Genomic DNA, 18,199 nt, shown 5'->3' on the forward strand with positions numbered 1-18,199 from the left:
TTAGCCTTCACCTTGACAATGCTTGTCAACAACAAAACACCAGGAAGAGCCTTTTCAGGAAACTGATTTTAACTGTCCACTAGAGGCTGTAATGAGACCAACAATGCCACTTTAGACCAACCTGGGGTTTAAACTGTAACAAGCATTGCTTTTTAAATGGAAAAAAAAAAAAAAAAAAAAAAAGAAAAAGTTGTAGAAACGAGTAAGAGTGAACAGTAGTCTTATTTAAATAGCCACGTATATGTGCATGACATTTCAAAATGCGAGAAAAAAATTATTTCCGGGGCTCCACACCTTCCTAGTTGTTAACAGGCTTATTTTTATTTCTGGAGCACGTTGGCTCTACGATACAGTTGTTTCAAAGCTGACACATTTCTCTGGGTGATTCTGTACCCTGCTTCGGTTGGTGACTAACCGTTAGGTCATAAGCAAACTCAGCCAAAGGTTTCTCAGATACAGCTTACAGTCAATAGTGGTGGCTTGCAGAGAGAAACTTACGTGGGAAGATCGTGTTTCTAGACACTTGGTTCTAAGCACCTGAAAGAGGTCAAATGCTGCCCCGACACCTACTGGTCTTCCAGAATTATCTGCAGCAGGGAGAACGCCGCACCGAGCTCCCTTCCGCATGGATGTGCCTTCTCTTCCTCCAGGTGCCACACCTGTTGGCAAGGTGCACCCTTCCACATAAGATTTCCTCCCCAGGATGCTAGCACCCAGCGGTGGTACACGCGGAGGGGGCGGGGTGGTGGGCAGTTGAGAACCGCGCTTGAAAATTGAGCGCAGAGGAAGTTCTTCAGCGTGGATTCACCAGAACTGCCATTTGATGCTCGGTTTGCTTTCTGTATCTCCTGCACTGGTTACCTCATTTCCGATTAAATTAATGATCCCGAATTAGCTGCGAGTGGAGCGCGCGGGTCGTCTTCCAAGGCGGGAGCTGGGTACTCCAGTACCCAAGGCAGATTTGCAGACCTGCAGAAAACGAAAAGGAGGTGGCGGGGGGGTGGGGGCAGGGAGGGCACCCGCTTTCCCTGGCAGGGAAGGTGACGGTGCACATGCGGGGGAGGGGACCCTTCAAACTTTCCTGAGTTGCACGCCGAGGCAATCCCCGCAGCCCCGTGGTCCTGGTTCCGGAACGAAACCGGCTTGGAGAGCTAACGTGCACGGCGATCCGAGTTAGTCCTCTTGGACGATTCTCGGCGCGCCTGGGACGAAGGGCACGTCGGGATCAGACTCGCCCCCCCCCCCCATTCCTCCCCCTGGGGTACTTCGCTGGCTCGGAGCTGAAGCCCGACACCCCTCGGAGAGTCCTCCAGGGCGCCCCGAGTTGCACCCCGCGGTCGCTCGGTGCCCTCCAACTAGGTGCAGGGGCCCGGGGAGGCGCGCGAGGACCGACCGGTCACCGCTAAAATTACCTCATCGCTTCAGCTCCCCGCCCCTTTCCCAAACCTGGAAGAAGCGTCCCCTCCGGCCTGAGTCGCCCCCCCCCCCGCCCCCCTTCCCCTCCCCCCGAGCTGCCGAGCCGGTTCGGGCCACGCGCCGCCTCCCGGGGGGCCGCGGAGCCCCGGCAGCGCGCAGCCAAGGGTTAAGGGCGCCGGCCGGCCGGCCGCCGCGCCGTGCGCTCTCGGTGCTCCGAGCGGCTCGCCCTGCCGCCCGCCAGAGGGTGCCCCCCCCCACCCCCAAGTCGGATCCTTGAGCTGCGGCGGCGGCAGCCAACTGCTCCATATTTGGCTTCTATTACACATTTACATACTGGAGCGAGCGAGCGAGCGAGCGCGAGAGAGCGCGAGGGAGGGAGGGCGGACGGGCGGAGGGAGGAGGGAGGGGAGGGGAGCAGGGGGGGGAGGAGGAGGAGGAGGAGGACGAGGAGGAGGAGGACGAGGAGGAGGAGGAGGAGGAGGAGGAGGAGGAGGAGGAGAGAGCAGAGTATACCGCAGACATCATTTCTACTACAGTGGCGGAGCCGTACAGGACCTGTTTCACTGCAGGGGGATCCAAAACGAGCCCCGCGGAGCAGCCACCAGAGCTACAGCAGCCGCAAGACACTGTTTCTCTCCCTCTGCCCCCCCTTCCCCACGCAACCCCAGATCCATTTACACTTTACAGTAAGTGGCTATTTTTTTCTCCTCTGATTCTTTCTCCCCCCTCCCCCATCCCCTTCGCCCCTTATTTAGATTAAAATTTTACCCCTACCGCTGCTCTCCCGAGAGGGGCAAAAGCAACAACCAGCAAACAAACCCCAAACCCCAGTCGCCGGCACAGAAAACAGCTGGAAGAGGAGCGAAGGGAAATCGACGCGTCGTGTTGTGTTGTGTTGTGTGTGTGTGTGTGTGTGTGTGTGTGTGTACATACAACCTTCTCCCGCTCCAGCCTCCCGGGCCGACACCCCCGCTCGGGGCGCAGGGACGGACGGCAGGGGGCTGCCGGGCCGGTGGGCGCCCGCCAGGCGAGGGGGCGCGCCCGGGTTGGGGGTGCGGGCGCGGGCGCGGGCGCGGGCGGGGAGAGCGGCGGCGGCGCCCCGCTCCGGCGGCTGCTGGTCCGGCCGCGAGTGCGGAGAACCGTGTCCCCCTCCCTCGAGGTGGCGTAGGGGTAGGCGGCGGCGGCGGCGGCGGCGGCGGCGGCCGGGGGTCGCGCTGCCCTCCTCTTCCGCCGCACCCTCCCCAGCCCTCTCCCCTCGGAGGGCGGCGGAGCGAGTGGGTCTGCAGGAGGGTTGGGCTCCCCCCTCCCCCGCCGCGGGTGGCCGCCTGGGCCTCGGAGCCCGGGGCGGGGGGTCTCCCTGGCGGAGGCTGGCCTCGCCGGGTGCGCGGCTACGGGCCGGGACTCTGCGCGCGGCCGGGCGCCGGGCGGTGGGAGCGCGGGGGGCGCGGAGGGGTGGGCGCGGGGGGAAGCCGACGCGCGGGTGCCGGGCGCGCGGCTGGAGTGGCGGCGGCGGCCCTGCTGCCGCCGCCGCCGCCGCCACCGCCGCCCTGTTGGTGCGGCCGCTTCCTGATCATGTGCGGCGGCCGCCGCCCGGAGCCGCGAGCCCGCGAGCGCCCCAGCCCGGAGCCGGCGCCCCCGCCAGCGCCCGCGCGGCAGGAGCGGAGGAGCGGCGGCGGGCGCTGCCCCGCCGGCGCCGGGAGTGAGCGGCTGCGCGGCTGCTGGGAGGGTGAATGAAGCCAGGAGGAGGGGAAGGAGGAGGCGGCGGCGGCGGAGGAGGCGCTGCGGGGATTGGGATGCGCCCTGGAGCCCCGCTGCTCGCTCACTCTGGGCCGGGCCGGAGACTCCGCCACTCCCGCGGCCGCCGCCGCCGCCGCCTCCTACGTGGTTCCAGCGCTGCGAGCAGGCCGGTCCCGCAGGGGGCAGGGAAGGGGCCGGCCGGGCGGAGCGAGAGGTGAGGCGGCGGCGGAGCGCGGCGTGAGTGTGAGTGAGTGAGTGCGTGCGTGTGTGAGTGAGTGTGTCTGTGTGTGTGTGTGTGTGTGTGTGTGTGTGTGTGTGTGCGTGCGCGCGCGCGGAAGGGGGGCGGCGAGGCCCGTCGGGGTGGGGAGCCCTTGGTGGCCACTTGGCTGACTCTGCGGCGCCCCGACCCCTCCCCAGCCCTATCCCCACCCCACCCCACCCCACCCCCAGCCCTCAGGCCTCCTTCCTAAACTCCGGGGCTTGTGCTTTCATTTTATTTCCGACCACGTAGGGGGCTGACTGGGAGCGATGGAACAATTCAGGTTTTTCTAGGGAGACTGAGCGAGGACCTTAGTGGGGGGTGGAAGTAGGGTGGTGGTGGAGATCTTGCCAGAAAGCAAAACAAAACCAAAAAAAAAAAAAAAAAATTCAGTGTCCAAGGACCGTGGGGTCCGGTTCAACCCCGTGGCCGTTCTGTTTTGTTTTGCTTTCTTAGTATATAATCCTGCAGATAAGAGGGTAATATAAATACTTCGGGAGATTGAGAAATTGCTGAAGAGTAGTAAGGGCAAAGAAAAAAAAAAAAAAGCCAGTCGGAAGCTGGTTATATAATGCGCGATGTGGCTAACGAGAACGGCAAGCTATTTTTATTTTGTTTACCGTATGCTGTGCAGTAGGGACTCCTCCAAACTGGTGCCGTCCCCGAAGAGATTCTGAGCTTCCCTGTGCGAGCCACAAGATACAATTAGCAAAAATTGGAAGACCCTATTGCGCCCACAGAATAAAAACTACTGGCTTAGAGTGGCATACGCCCTGCACATCCTTTCCTACGTGCACGGGAATGTGTATATGCAAATAAGTTCCTCCTTTGGCAATCTAGTAGTCACATCTCAATGACATTTGTGTTTTGTAATGCAGGCTGTTCTTAATATTTAAACATTGTCGTTACATATCGTACAGAGCAGTGGGTAGTTACTTGATGGTTATTTTTAGGCACAGCTCCTTACTTTTTCGACGGTGTTGGTTAAGCCTTTTCTGTTTGGAAGGAGCCCTGCAGTTCCTAGAAGCCCCTGTTAAGCCCACCCTGTGGTGTATTTGTAGTTTGATACTTGGGCTTTTTTTTTTTTTTTTTTTTTTTTTTTTGAGTGTGGCATGAAGCCTATGTTTGAGGAAACCACCCAAGAGAAGGTTGAGAAAATCCTGCACATGAACTCTTGGAAGGGGATTGCACCACAAGAGCTAATGCTGTGGCATTTAATCTCCTCTGATTGCCCTCCAACTGTGCATGCATCAGTCAATATTTTAGCAGCTCCGCAGACAAATGGGCTTGAAAGCCACCTTCTAGGACCGGCAGAGGTTGAAGGGCTCCCCTGAACCTCCCGCCCGCCTGTCTTTCTCATCATGTAGATACGTGTCAGCGGTATAGGTTTTCCCTGCACTTAACTCCGGCCCTGATCACTCCTGTAATTAGATCGGGCTGCCATGGCAACAGACAGTGTTCCTCGTCCATTCAGGTGGGTTTGTCTTGTGCCTGGACTATACTCCAAGTGTTTTATGCCCAGTATTTGTGCTGCTCAAGTCAGAGGAGAGGCTTCACTATTTCAGTTGCTGCTGCTTTCAGTCCTTTGGACGGGCGACACTGAATGAGGCTTCTAAGCTACTCAACTTTTATAAAGGAGACCAACAAGCTGTTCTTGCCTGGTGCAGGATGGAAATGCATCTCCCCAGACAGTGAAAGGAACCTGGCACTCCTGCTGATGTTTATTGTGAACAGATCAACAAGTATTTGGTACTTGTGAGAAACCTTCCAGAGTTTCTAAAGCGACATTTCTTTTGCAGTCTGGTGCCTTTGGCCTTGTGGGCCCTTAACCCCTTCAGGTGTGAAAGCACCTACAGGACTGGTTTTCTGAAGGATTTAACTCTGCACAAGTGATTGATTTAGGAAGCATATCCACATTGTCACATTTCAGAAGTTTACTGTTAGAAGAGCCATTATAATAACAAGAAATGGTACTGACTGCAGGAGCCATTCTGAATGTATGCATTTTTTTTTTTGAATGTATACATTTTTAATTTGGACCTCTTAGCCATCCAGGATCTTTTACACGTGTGATAGTAAGTTCAAAGGTTTTTCTCTCCGGTGAGAGATGATACAGGTCTGTAGCTAGTAGACTGACCACGGGTGGTGCTTTTGCACAATAAACAGCTTGTACTGTATTTTGAGATATAATTTAATGAGCGTTTAATAATTCAGAGAGCAGTAGTTTACTCTTTGCATTAGGACACTACCTCATTAAGTCCGCTAGGCAGAGAAGAATAACAGAGAAAAAGGAAAGAAAAGTAGCTTTGGTTGCTGAAGCTTTCTGTTCCTCAGGAAATCCACCTAAGCGGGAATATTTTAATAACCCTGCTATTCGGAAGAAAAAGTAGTTGAGAATAATAGTGTCTTGATTTGGTTGTGATCCTGCCAGTGGTGGGTTTAGAGTTTTACAGCCCCATAGCTAAATTGGTAAACCCTTACTTTCCCCTGGGGTAGGATTCATTCCCCCGGCGGGGGGCGGGGGGGGGAGGTTTACGGCTCCCCCCCCCCCCGTTTAGTGGGTTTATGCCCTGGGTAACTTGATTGTGGCCTGTTCAGATCAAGTGTTGCTGTGGTTAAGTTAAAAGGAGCTATTTTTTTCTAGGCTGTAAATAGATGGGAAGCAAGGATATGAAATAAGGTCCAGAAGTTTGAGTTTTACATGCTTTGGAGGTCCTAGGTTGTATTTGCAGCATACAGAAGATCTCTTCACTTGCAGTAAAATGTGAATGCATTTTTGAATGCTAAAATAAGTATGAAAAATGTTGCTTGATTGGGAACTGTGAGAGTCAATATTTTCCTGTCCGGATTTCGTTTTAAGAGGGTTTGGGTAACAGAAGCGATACTTTGTCGGAAATATTATAGCTAGGCTCCCGGGCCTCTGAATTGTCTTTCAGTCTTGAAGAAAGATTCAAGACAAACTCTTTAACCACCAGATTATATATCAAGTGCCTGTAGATGGCCTTACATTTCAATGGCTGTGAGTCTTGGGCAAGGCCAGCCTTATGAGAGTAGCGAAACATTAGTAAACACATTTCAGTGAGTCCAGTATTTACTGTCATTGTAGAGTATAAGGACTCACATTCCTTTTGGGTAATATGCCTTTATTTATTTATTTATTTCCATTCTGAAATGTCAAGTGGATTTCACTTTTGCAGTTACCTTGAATGACAGTTGGCTGATTACTAACACACTGCAACAGCGGCTCATTTTGTTTCCTGTGAGAAGTTAGTCAATAAACATATTTTATGAAAACCCTGAAAATGAGTGTAGGGGTGAATGTTAATTCTTTCAACTACAGTTGTGTGTAAGTAACAACATGGTTTAGACTCTGAACAACTTAAAAATCTTGCGTATGTGATGGGGCATAGGGCGAGAGACAGGGTATCATTTTTGGGGTGGCCCTAACTCATTTGATTTCCATTGCTTTTTCTTTTCAGAGTTATTCAGTAATTTGAATGATTGGCTTCTGTGAGAGATTCAGATATGTACAAGCTTAACTGCTTCAAAGAATGGATTTAATTCCGGTCATACTTTCAAGGTTACCAGAAGCAGGCCCTCCTTATTTTGTTACAAGCATTGAAAATAAATGAATTGTAGAAATCTCAGCAGAGATCATAATTTCTGTCCTAGGGCATTACCCACAGGACTGCTCATTTTTAAGAATGAATTTTGCAGTCCGCAATTCTGCTGTTCACATTTTAGTTTCATCTAATTCAGTTCAATAAAATGCTCATTCAAAATTTCTTTAAGGGATGATATAATAGCGAGCATGCTGATTGCTGATTTAGAGAATTAAATTTTTTTTAAGTTTATTCATTTATTTTGAGAGAGAGGGAGAGAAAGAGAGACAGAGGGAGAGAGCACAAGCAGAGGAGGGGCAGTGAGAGAAGGAGAGGGAGAGAATTCCAAGCAGGCTGTGCACTAACAGTGCGGAGACCGATGCGGGGGTTGAACCCAGGAAGCGTGGGATAATGACATGAGCTGAAACCCGTAGTCCGACCCGTTACCAGCTGAGCCACCCTGGTGCCCCTGGAGAATATTTTTAAATGTTGGCTGAAAGAGTTGTAATTGGATCAGGGTTTTGAAGAAATATGTATAAGAAAAAGATTTTAGGTAAATAATCTTTATTTGTGGAGGCAGTTCGTAAAATCTTATCCCTGTTTCATAAATGATGTATTGTTGTCTTTATCAGTGTAGTAATATGTTTTGTAATCCTGACAGACATGAACTTGTCAGGCTAGTGTATTATCAATGTTTGTAGTGCAGATTAGCATCCCAAATGTACTAAAACATGTTTAGAACTATCGCAGACAAAAGAGCGACAAGCATTGTATTTTCTTTGATACGTTCGATGTTAGCAGAAACGTCTCATTGATTTTTCTATAACTTTTAATGCATATCATTTGCGGAGTAATGAAAATGCAGTGGTAATTGCCATAATGCAAGCAAAAATGATATATGCTACCTGAAAATGACTTGTCAGAAAATTCATTGTAGTGTAATCAGAATTTGAGACTTAAGGGGGCAGAGGTTCCCCTGATCATGCTCTTTTGATTCAGGCTAAGAGGAACTCTTATTTATTTATATATTATTTCTTCTTTACTATCACATCAGTTTTATTCAGGCCATCTTTCTTAGCAGTCTTCCGCTATTCACGGAACTGTGTGAGGTGGTTCCGCTGTGCTTTTGAAATACGAAGGGTTCTATTTTTAGTGTGTGTGTTGTAGAAAACATGCTATAGGTTATTTCTTTATTTATTATTTTTTGTATCTTGTTTGTATGTTTTTGCAGTGAATCCACTCTGCCTCGCTGTTGTTCTTGTGTTTCTTCCCTCTGAGGGAACAGCAAGTTATGTCAACTCTGTTAATTACTCTAACTGGTGCAGCACCACAAATACTTGGGGAAAAAGTAGGCATACCAGTGTGAGGGTAAATTAATATTTTACAGCCTTTGCATCATGTTTGACTGTTCTGTGCACTTCAGCAGAATAGGAGGAGACTGTAATTTGGACTCTATAAAACCTTATCTGCCGGGTGATAGGTAAATAGGACTGTGCACACACACGCAGATACACCAGCAAACACTCCCTGTTAGCTCATCAAGCGAGGGCTCTCTGCAAATCCACGGTGCCTGCGTCTTGCTCAGAAATGATTATCCAGTAGGTTGATGCTTCATTTGAGAGGTTACTAGAAAGAAACAAGAAAGCAGGCCCTGTGTAAGAGGAAATCGAATTTGGTGAGCTTCTCTTTAACTTGGCCACCATTTATATGTGTCACGCAGCAGGCTTCTTGGTGGAGGGACAGACTTAGTGGAGTCTTGTAAGGATTTCAAAGATACTGGAATCTAGAACAGCTTACCTACTTTCTCTGCACTCACGGATTACGTGTGGAGAAACCAATGGCTGGAAAACTTCTTTTGCATTATCAGTCCCGGGCATGCAATAGACGCTTAAATAAATACTTGGTGAACGGCCTCGTTAGAAGGAAGAATGCTCTGGCTACTGTTCGTTACTTTGAAACGTGTTGGAAAGCCATCGAGATTAGTTTCCTTTCCAGCTGGGCCGTCCTCTTAAAAATAGTGAGTGTGTGTGGATGAGAATAGTCATGGCTACCGAGATGTGTTGCCATCCAAGGATAATTGGCTCATTTACCTGTTTACGGATTATTCACGTTGGAGATTGTATTCATAACTCCAGAATAGTTTCTTTCTGACATCCAATATAGTCCTGGGCTTTCTCCCTACTTCTGTTACCTGGCGTGGGCTTAGGAAACCCAAACTAAATTTAAAATTAGCCCAACAGCTAATCAGAGAGGGAAAGTCTGCCCAGCAATGACCAGTTTGGGGGTTAGTTTACAACTGTGCTACTGATTCTTTCTACTTAATGTGGACCACTGGGGATGATCAGTATTTGAAAACAGTATTTTCATAGGGCTGAAAACTCTGTGAGCAGATCAAGTCCTCAATTTCTTCCATTTCTATGCTTAGGTCTTTACCTCACAAAAACTACAAGCACCAGGCTCCCTGATGGAAAGGTATATGGAAGATTCATTCATTCTTTCATTCATCCATTCACACATTCACTCATTCATTATACGGTGGATTAATTTTTACTTAACCATGCGCCAGGCATTGTGGCAACGTGAAAATGAAATAGACCTATAGTCAATAAGTAAATAATTTCAAGTTCAGCGGAAAGTCTCACGGAACGCGTGCATACTTTTACAGTGTTTTCTGCACTTGATACATTTTTCTATCCCATTAGACCAGTATGCTGATGACTGTGCTGTCCCATGACTGCCCTTCTAGTTGCATGTTGATAGTAATATATGCCATATTAAAATTAGACTTTGGCTCGATTACTATTCAGTTCATGCCCATTTCACCAGTTATCGCTGTGATGACCAGCATGTGTTTATCAGATGATTGGTTAGGATCATTAGAGAAAAGAGTGCCAGTTCGTGGCTCAAATGGGGCGACCAAGCTCTTAATTTGATTGAAGGGATGACCTTTTTGTGGGTTGGCCTCCCTCCGAGCCCTGTTGGATAAAACCAGACCTGCCTTTTGGACTGGCTGGTAACCGTAGTTTCCATAACACGAAAATGCAAACATTTGATGTCCTTGAGGGTCTGGGTTTCGGTGTACAGACAGTTTAAGGTGGAACTGTTTTTTTTTTTTGAAGCCGTCTGTTCTGCTTTTCATTGTGGATTTCTTCTCCCGCACCCCCTCGACCACCGCAGGAGCATCGTGCAGAAAGTCGCCAGGCCGGTCGGTGCAAGCTGGGGATCTGTGTGTCATCCTTGTAAGACCGTCTCCTGCTCCACGGCCACTCAAGGGAAGTGCATCCCGTGTCAGGTGAGAGTTTTTGCTACGCTCCTCTAGGTACCATCTGAGGATAAGGTCTGACCCGGAAAGTCACCTAGTACCCACACTTTTTCACGCTGTAGACTGTTTGCCGTAATTGCCTTTGCACACTAGATCCAAAGGGAGGTTGAGAAATTGCCACGAGAGTGTTTAAAAACTTGGCTTCAATATCTCTCCTGTTGGTTTCATTTATGTGGTTCCTGAAGAAGTCCACATTTGAGTTGGAGCTGGTTGACCGTTGTGTGGTAGGCTTGAGTCCCCATCGTCTTTGTCGTCCCGTTTACATAATGCGATGAGACTGTTTTTCTACCCAACTGTTACCTTAAGTCACGGTTTTCGTGGTACGGCGATTCAGGTGTGGGGAGACAGAGGCCCATTTGTTCAGCGGCAGCCAGGATTTGTCGAATCTTGAATTTCTTTGTGTCTGTTTGGATTTTACAACTTCCTGATTGCCTCACGTACAGTAAATTTTTCTGGCCTGGAGAGTCATGCCGACACAGGGTGTAAACAGCGTTGATGACTCATGGTTCTGTATTGAAGAGAGGACAAGAGGATCCTGCCTAAACAAAATCGGGAGACGTGGAAGTTAGACAGAAGTTGGGGCAAGAGGGCTTTGAGAGCACCGGTGGGTGCAACCAAAGGAGATTATGACATAGATCTCCTCTTTCTGTTTACTTTGGGAACAGTCCTGCTGGACTCTTTCAGAGGTTCCCAAGCCTGGCTGGGCAACGGAATCACCTGGAGGGTTTAAAAAGAGGGTGGGGGGGAAGGATTGGGGCTCCACCTCCTGAATCCAAATGAACCTTAATGGTCTCTCGGAATCATAGTGATGCTCTGCATGTTTGAGAACTTCTGGACGAGGTGGTCTCTGGGCAGCTCTTCCCGGTCACGTGCCATTTGCTTACCAGGCAGGACGCGGGTCTGTTGTTCCTATATACTTCACGTATCCAAATCTGGATGTGCAACTGATTTGTTAGGAGGCGGATATTTGCTTTACCAAAATGTTCATTTTAAAAATGATTCACCAGGAGCACCTGGGTGGCTTTGTCGGTTAAGTGCCCGACTTGGGCTCAGGTCATGATCTCACGGTTTGTGAGGTCGAGCCCCGTGTCGGGCTCTGTGCTGACAGCTCGGAGCCCGGAGCCTGCTTCGGATTCTGTATCTCCCTCTCTCTCTGCCCCTTCCCTGCTCACGCACTCTCTCTCTCTCTCTCTCTCTGTCTGTCTCAAAAATAAATAAACGTTAAAAATAATTAGAAAAGAAAATGATTCACCAGCTTTCTTTAAATAAAGAGCTCCCCACTCTACACCTAAGATCCAGTTTTTAAGCTGCGGATAAATTCCGTGGCATCTGGGATAAGAGCACCGGCTCCAGAAGCAGCCTGCCTGCCTGTGGAACTGCCATTGTGTCCTGGAAAGCCCTAGAACCTTTCTGTGCCTCAGTGTCTTCGTGTATAAGGTGGAGATAAGATTAGAACTGTTTTCTAGGGCTGCTGTAAGAATGGAATGAAATACGCATTTGCTGGGTAGGATAGTGCCTAGCTTATGGTTTGTGATCTGTGAACCTAAGTTATCTTTGCATACGTGCTGCCGAAGCGAGCTCTGCACGTAAGTTTTATCTTTGTGATCCTGTAACTTTTCTCTCGACAGGATGATTGTAATGTTCTTGTTTTCTGATGGTTGCTACTGGACCGTACATGACTAGGAACAAGTAAATACACTTGTACCTTGATCTTTGGACCAATGCTGTAGACATTTGCAGCTTTGCAAAGCAAACGAGCCTTTTATTTATTTTTCTGAATTTTGTGTCAGCCCCACCCTGTTGCTGCGATAGAATGCACACGTATTGTTTTTATATTGTCGCAGGGTGAACTGAGAAGTTGCATGCACAGATGAAGTGATTTGTGGTCTGAGTAAAAATGAACGAAAACCTGAGTCGCAGAAAGGGTCGTCAGTAAGGTCCTCTTGGGGGATGGGGCAGAGGAGGGAGGCAGTTATCCCAAACACTGTATCCTTGAGAAATACCAACGGGGTCCTTTACATTTTATTGGCTGCGGTCCAGGGAGGGGTTGTTTCAAAGGAAACAGAATAATAGAATACCCCGCCCCCCCAGAGTTACATGCAAAGCTAAGCCTCTTAAGGTCTGCAAGTGTCAGCTGCATGGAAAGGGGTGAGATGCCTCACCACTGCTTTATCTCTTTGGGGTATTATTGTTTGATATGCTAGGCAGAGAATCCTCACCTTCAAGTTTTGGGGAGAAGTAGTTTGATTGCATACGTGGTTAAAACACACGCACATTTTTTTTTTAACGTGCGATGTTTACAAGAGAATTTTATTGTGGAAAAAAAAAAAAAGGGCATCAGAAAGTCCTAGCTCTTGGTCAGTATGTGCAGCTGAGAAGACACCGAGGTTTTTATAGTATATTAAGCAAGTCCAAGTGTCTTATGAATACGTATTGTATTACCAACATAGTGCAGAGTCACCTTGAGTTTTAAGCGGCTGACATTTTCTGTGATTGCATTGAAAGGAAGCTTAGAAGCATTATCTAAACATTTTGCATAAAAAACGGCCCCTTTATAATCCTCACAATTGATGGCTGAACCCAGGAAGGGGCACAGTACCATTCGTGCGGTATTCTGTTATATTCATTAAGTTGTTTTTGTTTTTTTTTGTTTTTTTTTTTTTAATTTTTTTTTCAACGTTTATTTATTTTTGGGACAGAGAGAGACAGAGCATGAACGGGGAAGGGGCAGAGAGAGAGGGAGACACAGAATCGGAAACAGGCTCCAGGCTCTGAGCCATCAGCCCAGAGCCTGACGCGGGGCTCGAACTCACGGACCGCGAGATCGTGACCTGGCTGAAGTCGGACGCTTAACCGACTGCGCCACCCAGGTGCCCCAAGTTGTTTTTGTTTTTTAATGAAAACCTAGGCTGCAAGTATTTCTGGTTCTGCTTCCTTTGTGCATGTGATACGGCTGGTTATGACCTCGCTGGTTCCCAGGCGCTCTCTGTGTAAAGAAATGATTCATTCATTCATTCACTGCATCTTTTTTTAAACTACTACCCGGTGCTGTGGGAATGAAAACGAGTAAGAGCTCCCAGAACGAGGCTGCCTTCTTCGTGGTCAGGTAGGGGCGAGGAGAAATGCCCGGCAAGACCTAACGCAAAGCAGAATGGGGTGTCTTGCCCTCACCGGGGTTACGTTCTGATATGGAAGGAGTTCACAGTGACGCCGAGTGGGATGGCGAGGAAAGACCGGCAGGAGGAGGGCTTGTCGGAGTTCAGCTCTTGAAGGCTGGCCAGCATTTCTGTGGGGAGAGGCGGCTGGAGCAGGGGAAGACCCGTGCAAGTGCCTGGGACGTCATTGACGAGGCCATTCTGGCCGAAACACAGGTGCGGGGGGGGGGGGGGGGTGGGGAGTCTGCGTTGTAGACAGGGCGGGGGTAAAATTGCGGGGAGAGGTCAGGTCTGGAGAGAAGCTTGGAGGAGCCGCAGAGCCGACTTTGCGATCGGGAGTTCTTGCGCCCGCAGGAAGTTCGCCAGGCGGGAAGCGAGGAGGACCGTGTTTCGGGGCTGCCGTCAGCAGGCGTGAAGTGCACGTGGGACGAGGCGGGAGGCAGCGGCACGTGGGTGCAGCACGGCCTTCGGGTGCTTGGCCTTGAAACCCGAGGGGAAGGGAAGGCTGGTGACAGGCTGGAGGGCGCCTGGGGGGATAACGGGGTCCTCTCCCTGGAATCTCAGATGCCTTGCCGAGGACTGAACTGCAGCTCAATGAAATCATGTGCAAACCTTTCTTCCTTTAAGACCTTAAGGAAGGAAGGAAGGAAGGAAGAAAGGAAGGAAGGAAGAAAGGAAGGAAGGGGAGGGAGGGAAGGAAAGGAAGGGAAGGGAGGGAAAGAAGGAGGGAAGGAAGAAAGGAAAGAAACAAAGAGAGAGAAACCTGAGCTAATTTTAGCTAAATCTAATGTGTGTATGACAATGAATGCCGCTTTTGAAATTCAGTGCACGCAGCATCTCTTTTCATTTAAACAAACGACCCTTCTATTTTCCTCTAAACAGTTTTATTAAGATTTTCAGTGAAGCCCTGTACGTACTAAGAACAATTCCAGCATTTCTTTTGATCTTTCCCGCCGTTGATTTATTTATTCATCTCATGTGATAGGCGGAAACCACATTGCTCCACCCACCCAGCTCTGGAGCACTTGTTACCTGTGGAAAGTCATCTCCTGTACTTTGTTTGATGAATCACATTAATATGGGTGTGTTTTGTAACTTTCAAGGCTTTCCGGGAGGCTTTATGTGGACTCTTCTAAATGTGACACACACACACACACACGCACGCACGCACGCAAGGCACAGCTTTCTGAGCAATTTGGCTGCCCATTTATACTTTATAGAAAATGAAGAAAGACAGAGCGAGTGAGCTTTGACTCCGGGATGAAAAGATGCTAAGAAGACATGGCTGGAGATGATCTGGTTGCAGTTCTGTTAGTGGGCAGTCGGTTTTAATATAATTAGAGAAGACTAGAGGATCATTCAAGATGTTTTTCTTTGACCTGAGTTATTTAGATGGGTTGTCTCTATTCCCCAGACTAGCTCACAATGAGGCAGTGAGTTTCCTACCTTCCATAAAAGACAAGAAGGTTAGGACAGGAGTGAGAGGGCTGGAGAAAACCACTTCAGGGGCAGATCATTCTGTCTGCACATCTTTAATGAGCATCTAATATGTGACAGGCATTATGTCAGCAGGGCTCTGAAAGAAATATAGAGATGGTGAGCCGTTCCCACTTACTGTGTGTGTATTCACTCATCTCATCCTTACTGCAGTCCTTGGAGGTAGGTACTGTTATTATCCATTATGTGAATGAGGAAATCAAGGCACCGAGAGGAGAAGTAACCTGCCCAGGGTTGATTAGCTGTTAAGTGGTGAAGTCATGCTTGGATTCCACCCTGTACTCTTCTTTTTTTGTTTGTTTTTAAGTTTATTGATTTATTTTGAGACAGCGCAAGCCAGGGAGTGCGACAGAGACAGAGGGAGAGAGGGCGGGGGAGGGAGAGACTATCCCAAGCAGACTTCTTGCTGTTAGCACAGAGCCCAATGCAGGGCTCGATCCCACGAACTGTGAGATCATGACCTGAGCTGAGATCAAGAGTCGGATGCTTAACCGACTGAGCCACCCAGGCGCCCCCCACCTTGTGCTCTTAACTGTAGCCATGCATTGACTCTTAAGCCCTGAGCCCTGTGTGTAAGGAGTTTACAGTTGAGTCTAGAAGGGAGGGCGTCTCTTTAATATTTAAAAAATCACGATAGGGCTGTAGCATCTTCCGCGAGGTCCAGGTCAGGGAAGGGTTCCTGCGTGCTGAGCCTTCCATTTGGATGTTTGGATGCTGGCCTGTCAGCTCAGTGTTGCCCCCAGGCCATCCTGGAGGTGTTACTGTGTTTTTTTTTTCCACTCGTCCTCCTACCTCCCTGAAGTTCCTACGCACTTTGAATAATTATTAATTGAAAAGAGCGATGGCAGTGGCACCAGGCTTATCTGTGTCGCAGGGGATTGGCTTGAGCTGGGCTTCAAATGCGGTTCAGCGTCAAGAGTCCCAGTGAGACGATGAACTTTTGACTCTTCCAAAAGCTTCCCTGGGTCATGGCTCAGCTTGCAAGATTTGGCAGATACAAAGTATTCATCTCTGCAGTTTGCTAGGTGGTGGGCTGGCGCTGGATGTAAGCTCTAAGAGCAAAACAGGCGGTGAAAGGAGGTCATGCTTTCGTCCGGGTGGCCGTCAGGAAGCCCCGGGTCTCCTGTCCCCTCCTGTCCGCGCCCCTCCCAATCTCTCATTTTTTTCTCCTCATCTGGACAGGTGGATGAATCTTAACCGACCCACGTCAGAAGGATGGAGAAAGGATAAAGATCACTTTTGTCTTAGCCCGCTTAGGGGAGACCGGTCTGTCTTTCTTACGTTGGATGAAAATTACAGGACTTAAAAAAAAAATGCCTTGAGAGGCAACGTCTCTCGCTTTATAGATGCACGGAACGCAGAGGACTTGGGATTTACTATCTGTGCACTCGCCTGGCAGCCCCAGCCCACATCCCAGCTGTAATCATACGTGATGCATTTTTATTTACAGATTAGGAGGCTCTGACGCTGACATATGACTAACCGAGAAGCTCCTCCCTCCAGCACTAGTATGTCATCTGCTTCAGAGAACTAATTGCTTGGCAATTCCCCTTTGGTAATTCCCTCTTTATTTTCTGATGAGTTACTTAACAGTGATGGGCTTGTAGAGCAGAGCGTGGAGTTTAATGTGTGCTCCAGAAACTCCACTGTAGGCCTGGGGGATATGTTTTTTTGAATTCTGTTTAGCTTTGCTGAAGGAACACTGAAACCATTATATGGCCTGTTAATATTTCACTCAATACGAGGTTAGACGCCGAGCGGTGTGCAGTTTTCCAAAATAAATCAAAATCAGGCCCCTTTTCAAAATGTGCCCCTGTGCGTTTGAAAATTATTAAAAAGGAACTTAATATTTACAGAATGCTTACTGCTTTTTCAAAAATGTGATTCGAAATGGAATGGCTTTCCAGTCTAAGGCAGGGTGCATGTGGTACGGGGAAAGGCAGAAGGTCCCCCGCTAGTTAGGGGACCGAGTTGCTGCTGTTTCCTGACCTGCCCCAAGGTGACTTGGGATGCTCAATCTACCTTGCTGGGCCTCAGTTTCCCCATCTGCAGTAAACAGGGCAGTGAACAACCTGATGGCTCAGGTCCCTTCTCTAACGCTGGGCAGTTCCCCGCATAGATTTTATTATAATTCTTCCTCTTGGCTCCCCTAAGACCTTTGCTCTGTCAAACATCATTTGCTGTTGTTTGACTTTGTTAGGTTTCGGATTTAATTAGAATTTACATCTTTAGCGATTATCGCGTCATTATTTATAGAATGAGTCATACGTGGTGCCTACAACCATTTGTCACCCTATCTATGTTAGTTTCATACCTTGATACTTCCTCTGTTCCTTTTTACTGTTCTTGCTTCCCGGCTTCTGGAGTGGGGGCTGCGTTGTGAGCAGAAAGAAACTTTCAGCTGATTGTGGAATTGGTTTCTGCAGGCAGAGCGCAGAAAACTCTGCTCTCTCTGCAGGAATGTCAAGGGTCATAGTCTGCTCTTGATTTGCGAGTAAACTCCTTTGGATGTCATTTGGTTTTTACCTGCACGTGCAGGCTTGTGTCTGAAGGTAATTCCTTTTCTGTTCTGCATCAGCTTTCCCAATCAGTGTGGGCCGCATTACCTTATCTTACTGGTTAATTTATAAGCAGTTCATAGGATACCTCTGGATTCGTTACAGTTTAACCAGTTTCTTTAGGCAGCTAGAACAAAGAGAAGAGGGGACACAGCAGAGCCTTGGGTAGTTTTGTTTGTTACGCAGGCAGAGAGGCAGGGAAGAAAGAGTTCTTAGGGTGGTTGCAAGCGAGGGCTTTGGAAAAAGGGAGGTTGAGATTTGAGTTCGGGCTCTGGCTCCTTAGGTGTGGGGGCCAGGCCACATTGCTTAAATCTGTGATCCTCAGTGCCCTCATCTGTAAAATGGGCATGTAAGACGATGCCATCTATCTTACAGGATTGTTGGAAGGATCCAATGAGCATTTTCCCACATATATTGCATATGGTAGCATCTCAATGCATAATGAAAAGAAAGAAGAGGAAGGCATAGAATTTAATAACTGGGGGGTGGGGGTGGGGGAAATGAAAGCAAAGGGAAGAGCTGTGTGTTTGGAGGTACTCGGGCTAGCAGGAGCCCCTCCGAGCCCCCTCGTGGTCAGGATTTGAATCCCACACAGGGCTTTAAAACTTGGGAAGGTCTGAGTACCCCAATTCGGGCAGATGTTCCCCATGGTT

The 18,199-nt window shown here is 48.8% G+C and overlaps 2 protein-coding genes across 11 annotated transcripts in view; one reads left to right on the plus strand and one right to left on the minus strand.

Moving 5' to 3' along the window:
* Nucleotides 1-299: 299 nt before the first annotated feature.
* On the minus strand, nucleotides 300-10,249 carry LOC123609610 (translation initiation factor IF-2-like). Its single transcript, XM_045500734.1, has 3 exons — nucleotides 10,175-10,249; nucleotides 2,191-3,309; nucleotides 300-969 (listed from the first exon to the last, which is right to left on the minus strand). The coding sequence occupies exons 1-3, from the start codon at nucleotides 10,247-10,249 to the stop codon at nucleotides 892-894; spliced, it is 1,272 nt and encodes a 423-aa protein (XP_045356690.1). The 3' UTR covers nucleotides 300-891.
* ATXN1 (ataxin 1) overlaps nucleotides 1,860-18,199 on the plus strand; it is a 424,117-nt gene continuing 407,777 nt past the window's right edge. For 6 of the 10 annotated variants that reach the window (XR_006717031.1, XM_045497312.1, XM_045497308.1 and 3 more), the window contains exons 1-2: nucleotides 1,860-2,102; nucleotides 10,192-10,306. The gene's annotated coding sequence lies outside the window, so the exon portion shown is untranslated. Of the gene's footprint in view, nucleotides 2,103-3,038; nucleotides 3,368-9,439; nucleotides 9,487-10,133; nucleotides 10,307-18,199 lie in introns of those variants that run through there. The other 4 variants (XM_045497313.1, XM_045497314.1, XM_045497311.1 and 1 more) reach the window with 4 other exon arrangements.

This window comes from Leopardus geoffroyi, chromosome B2 (assembly GCF_018350155.1).
Source record: "Leopardus geoffroyi isolate Oge1 chromosome B2, O.geoffroyi_Oge1_pat1.0, whole genome shotgun sequence".
In the NCBI taxonomy this organism is placed as follows: domain Eukaryota; kingdom Metazoa; phylum Chordata; class Mammalia; order Carnivora; family Felidae; genus Leopardus; species Leopardus geoffroyi.

Bases quoted from the DNA above. Each gene is read 5' to 3' on its own strand.
- LOC123609610 (XM_045500734.1), bottom strand. From the start codon at position 10,249: ATGACACACAGATCCCCAGCTTGCACCGACCGGCCTGGCGACTTTCTG. The intron at 3,310-10,174 runs GTGCGGGAGAAG...GCCTGCTCGCAG, and splicing joins CTCCTGCGGTGGTCGAGGGG to CGCTGGAACCACGTAGGAGG. The intron at 970-2,190 runs GTAGGGGTAAAA...CGTTTTCTGCAG, and splicing joins CCCCTCTCGGGAGAGCAGCG to GTCTGCAAATCTGCCTTGGG.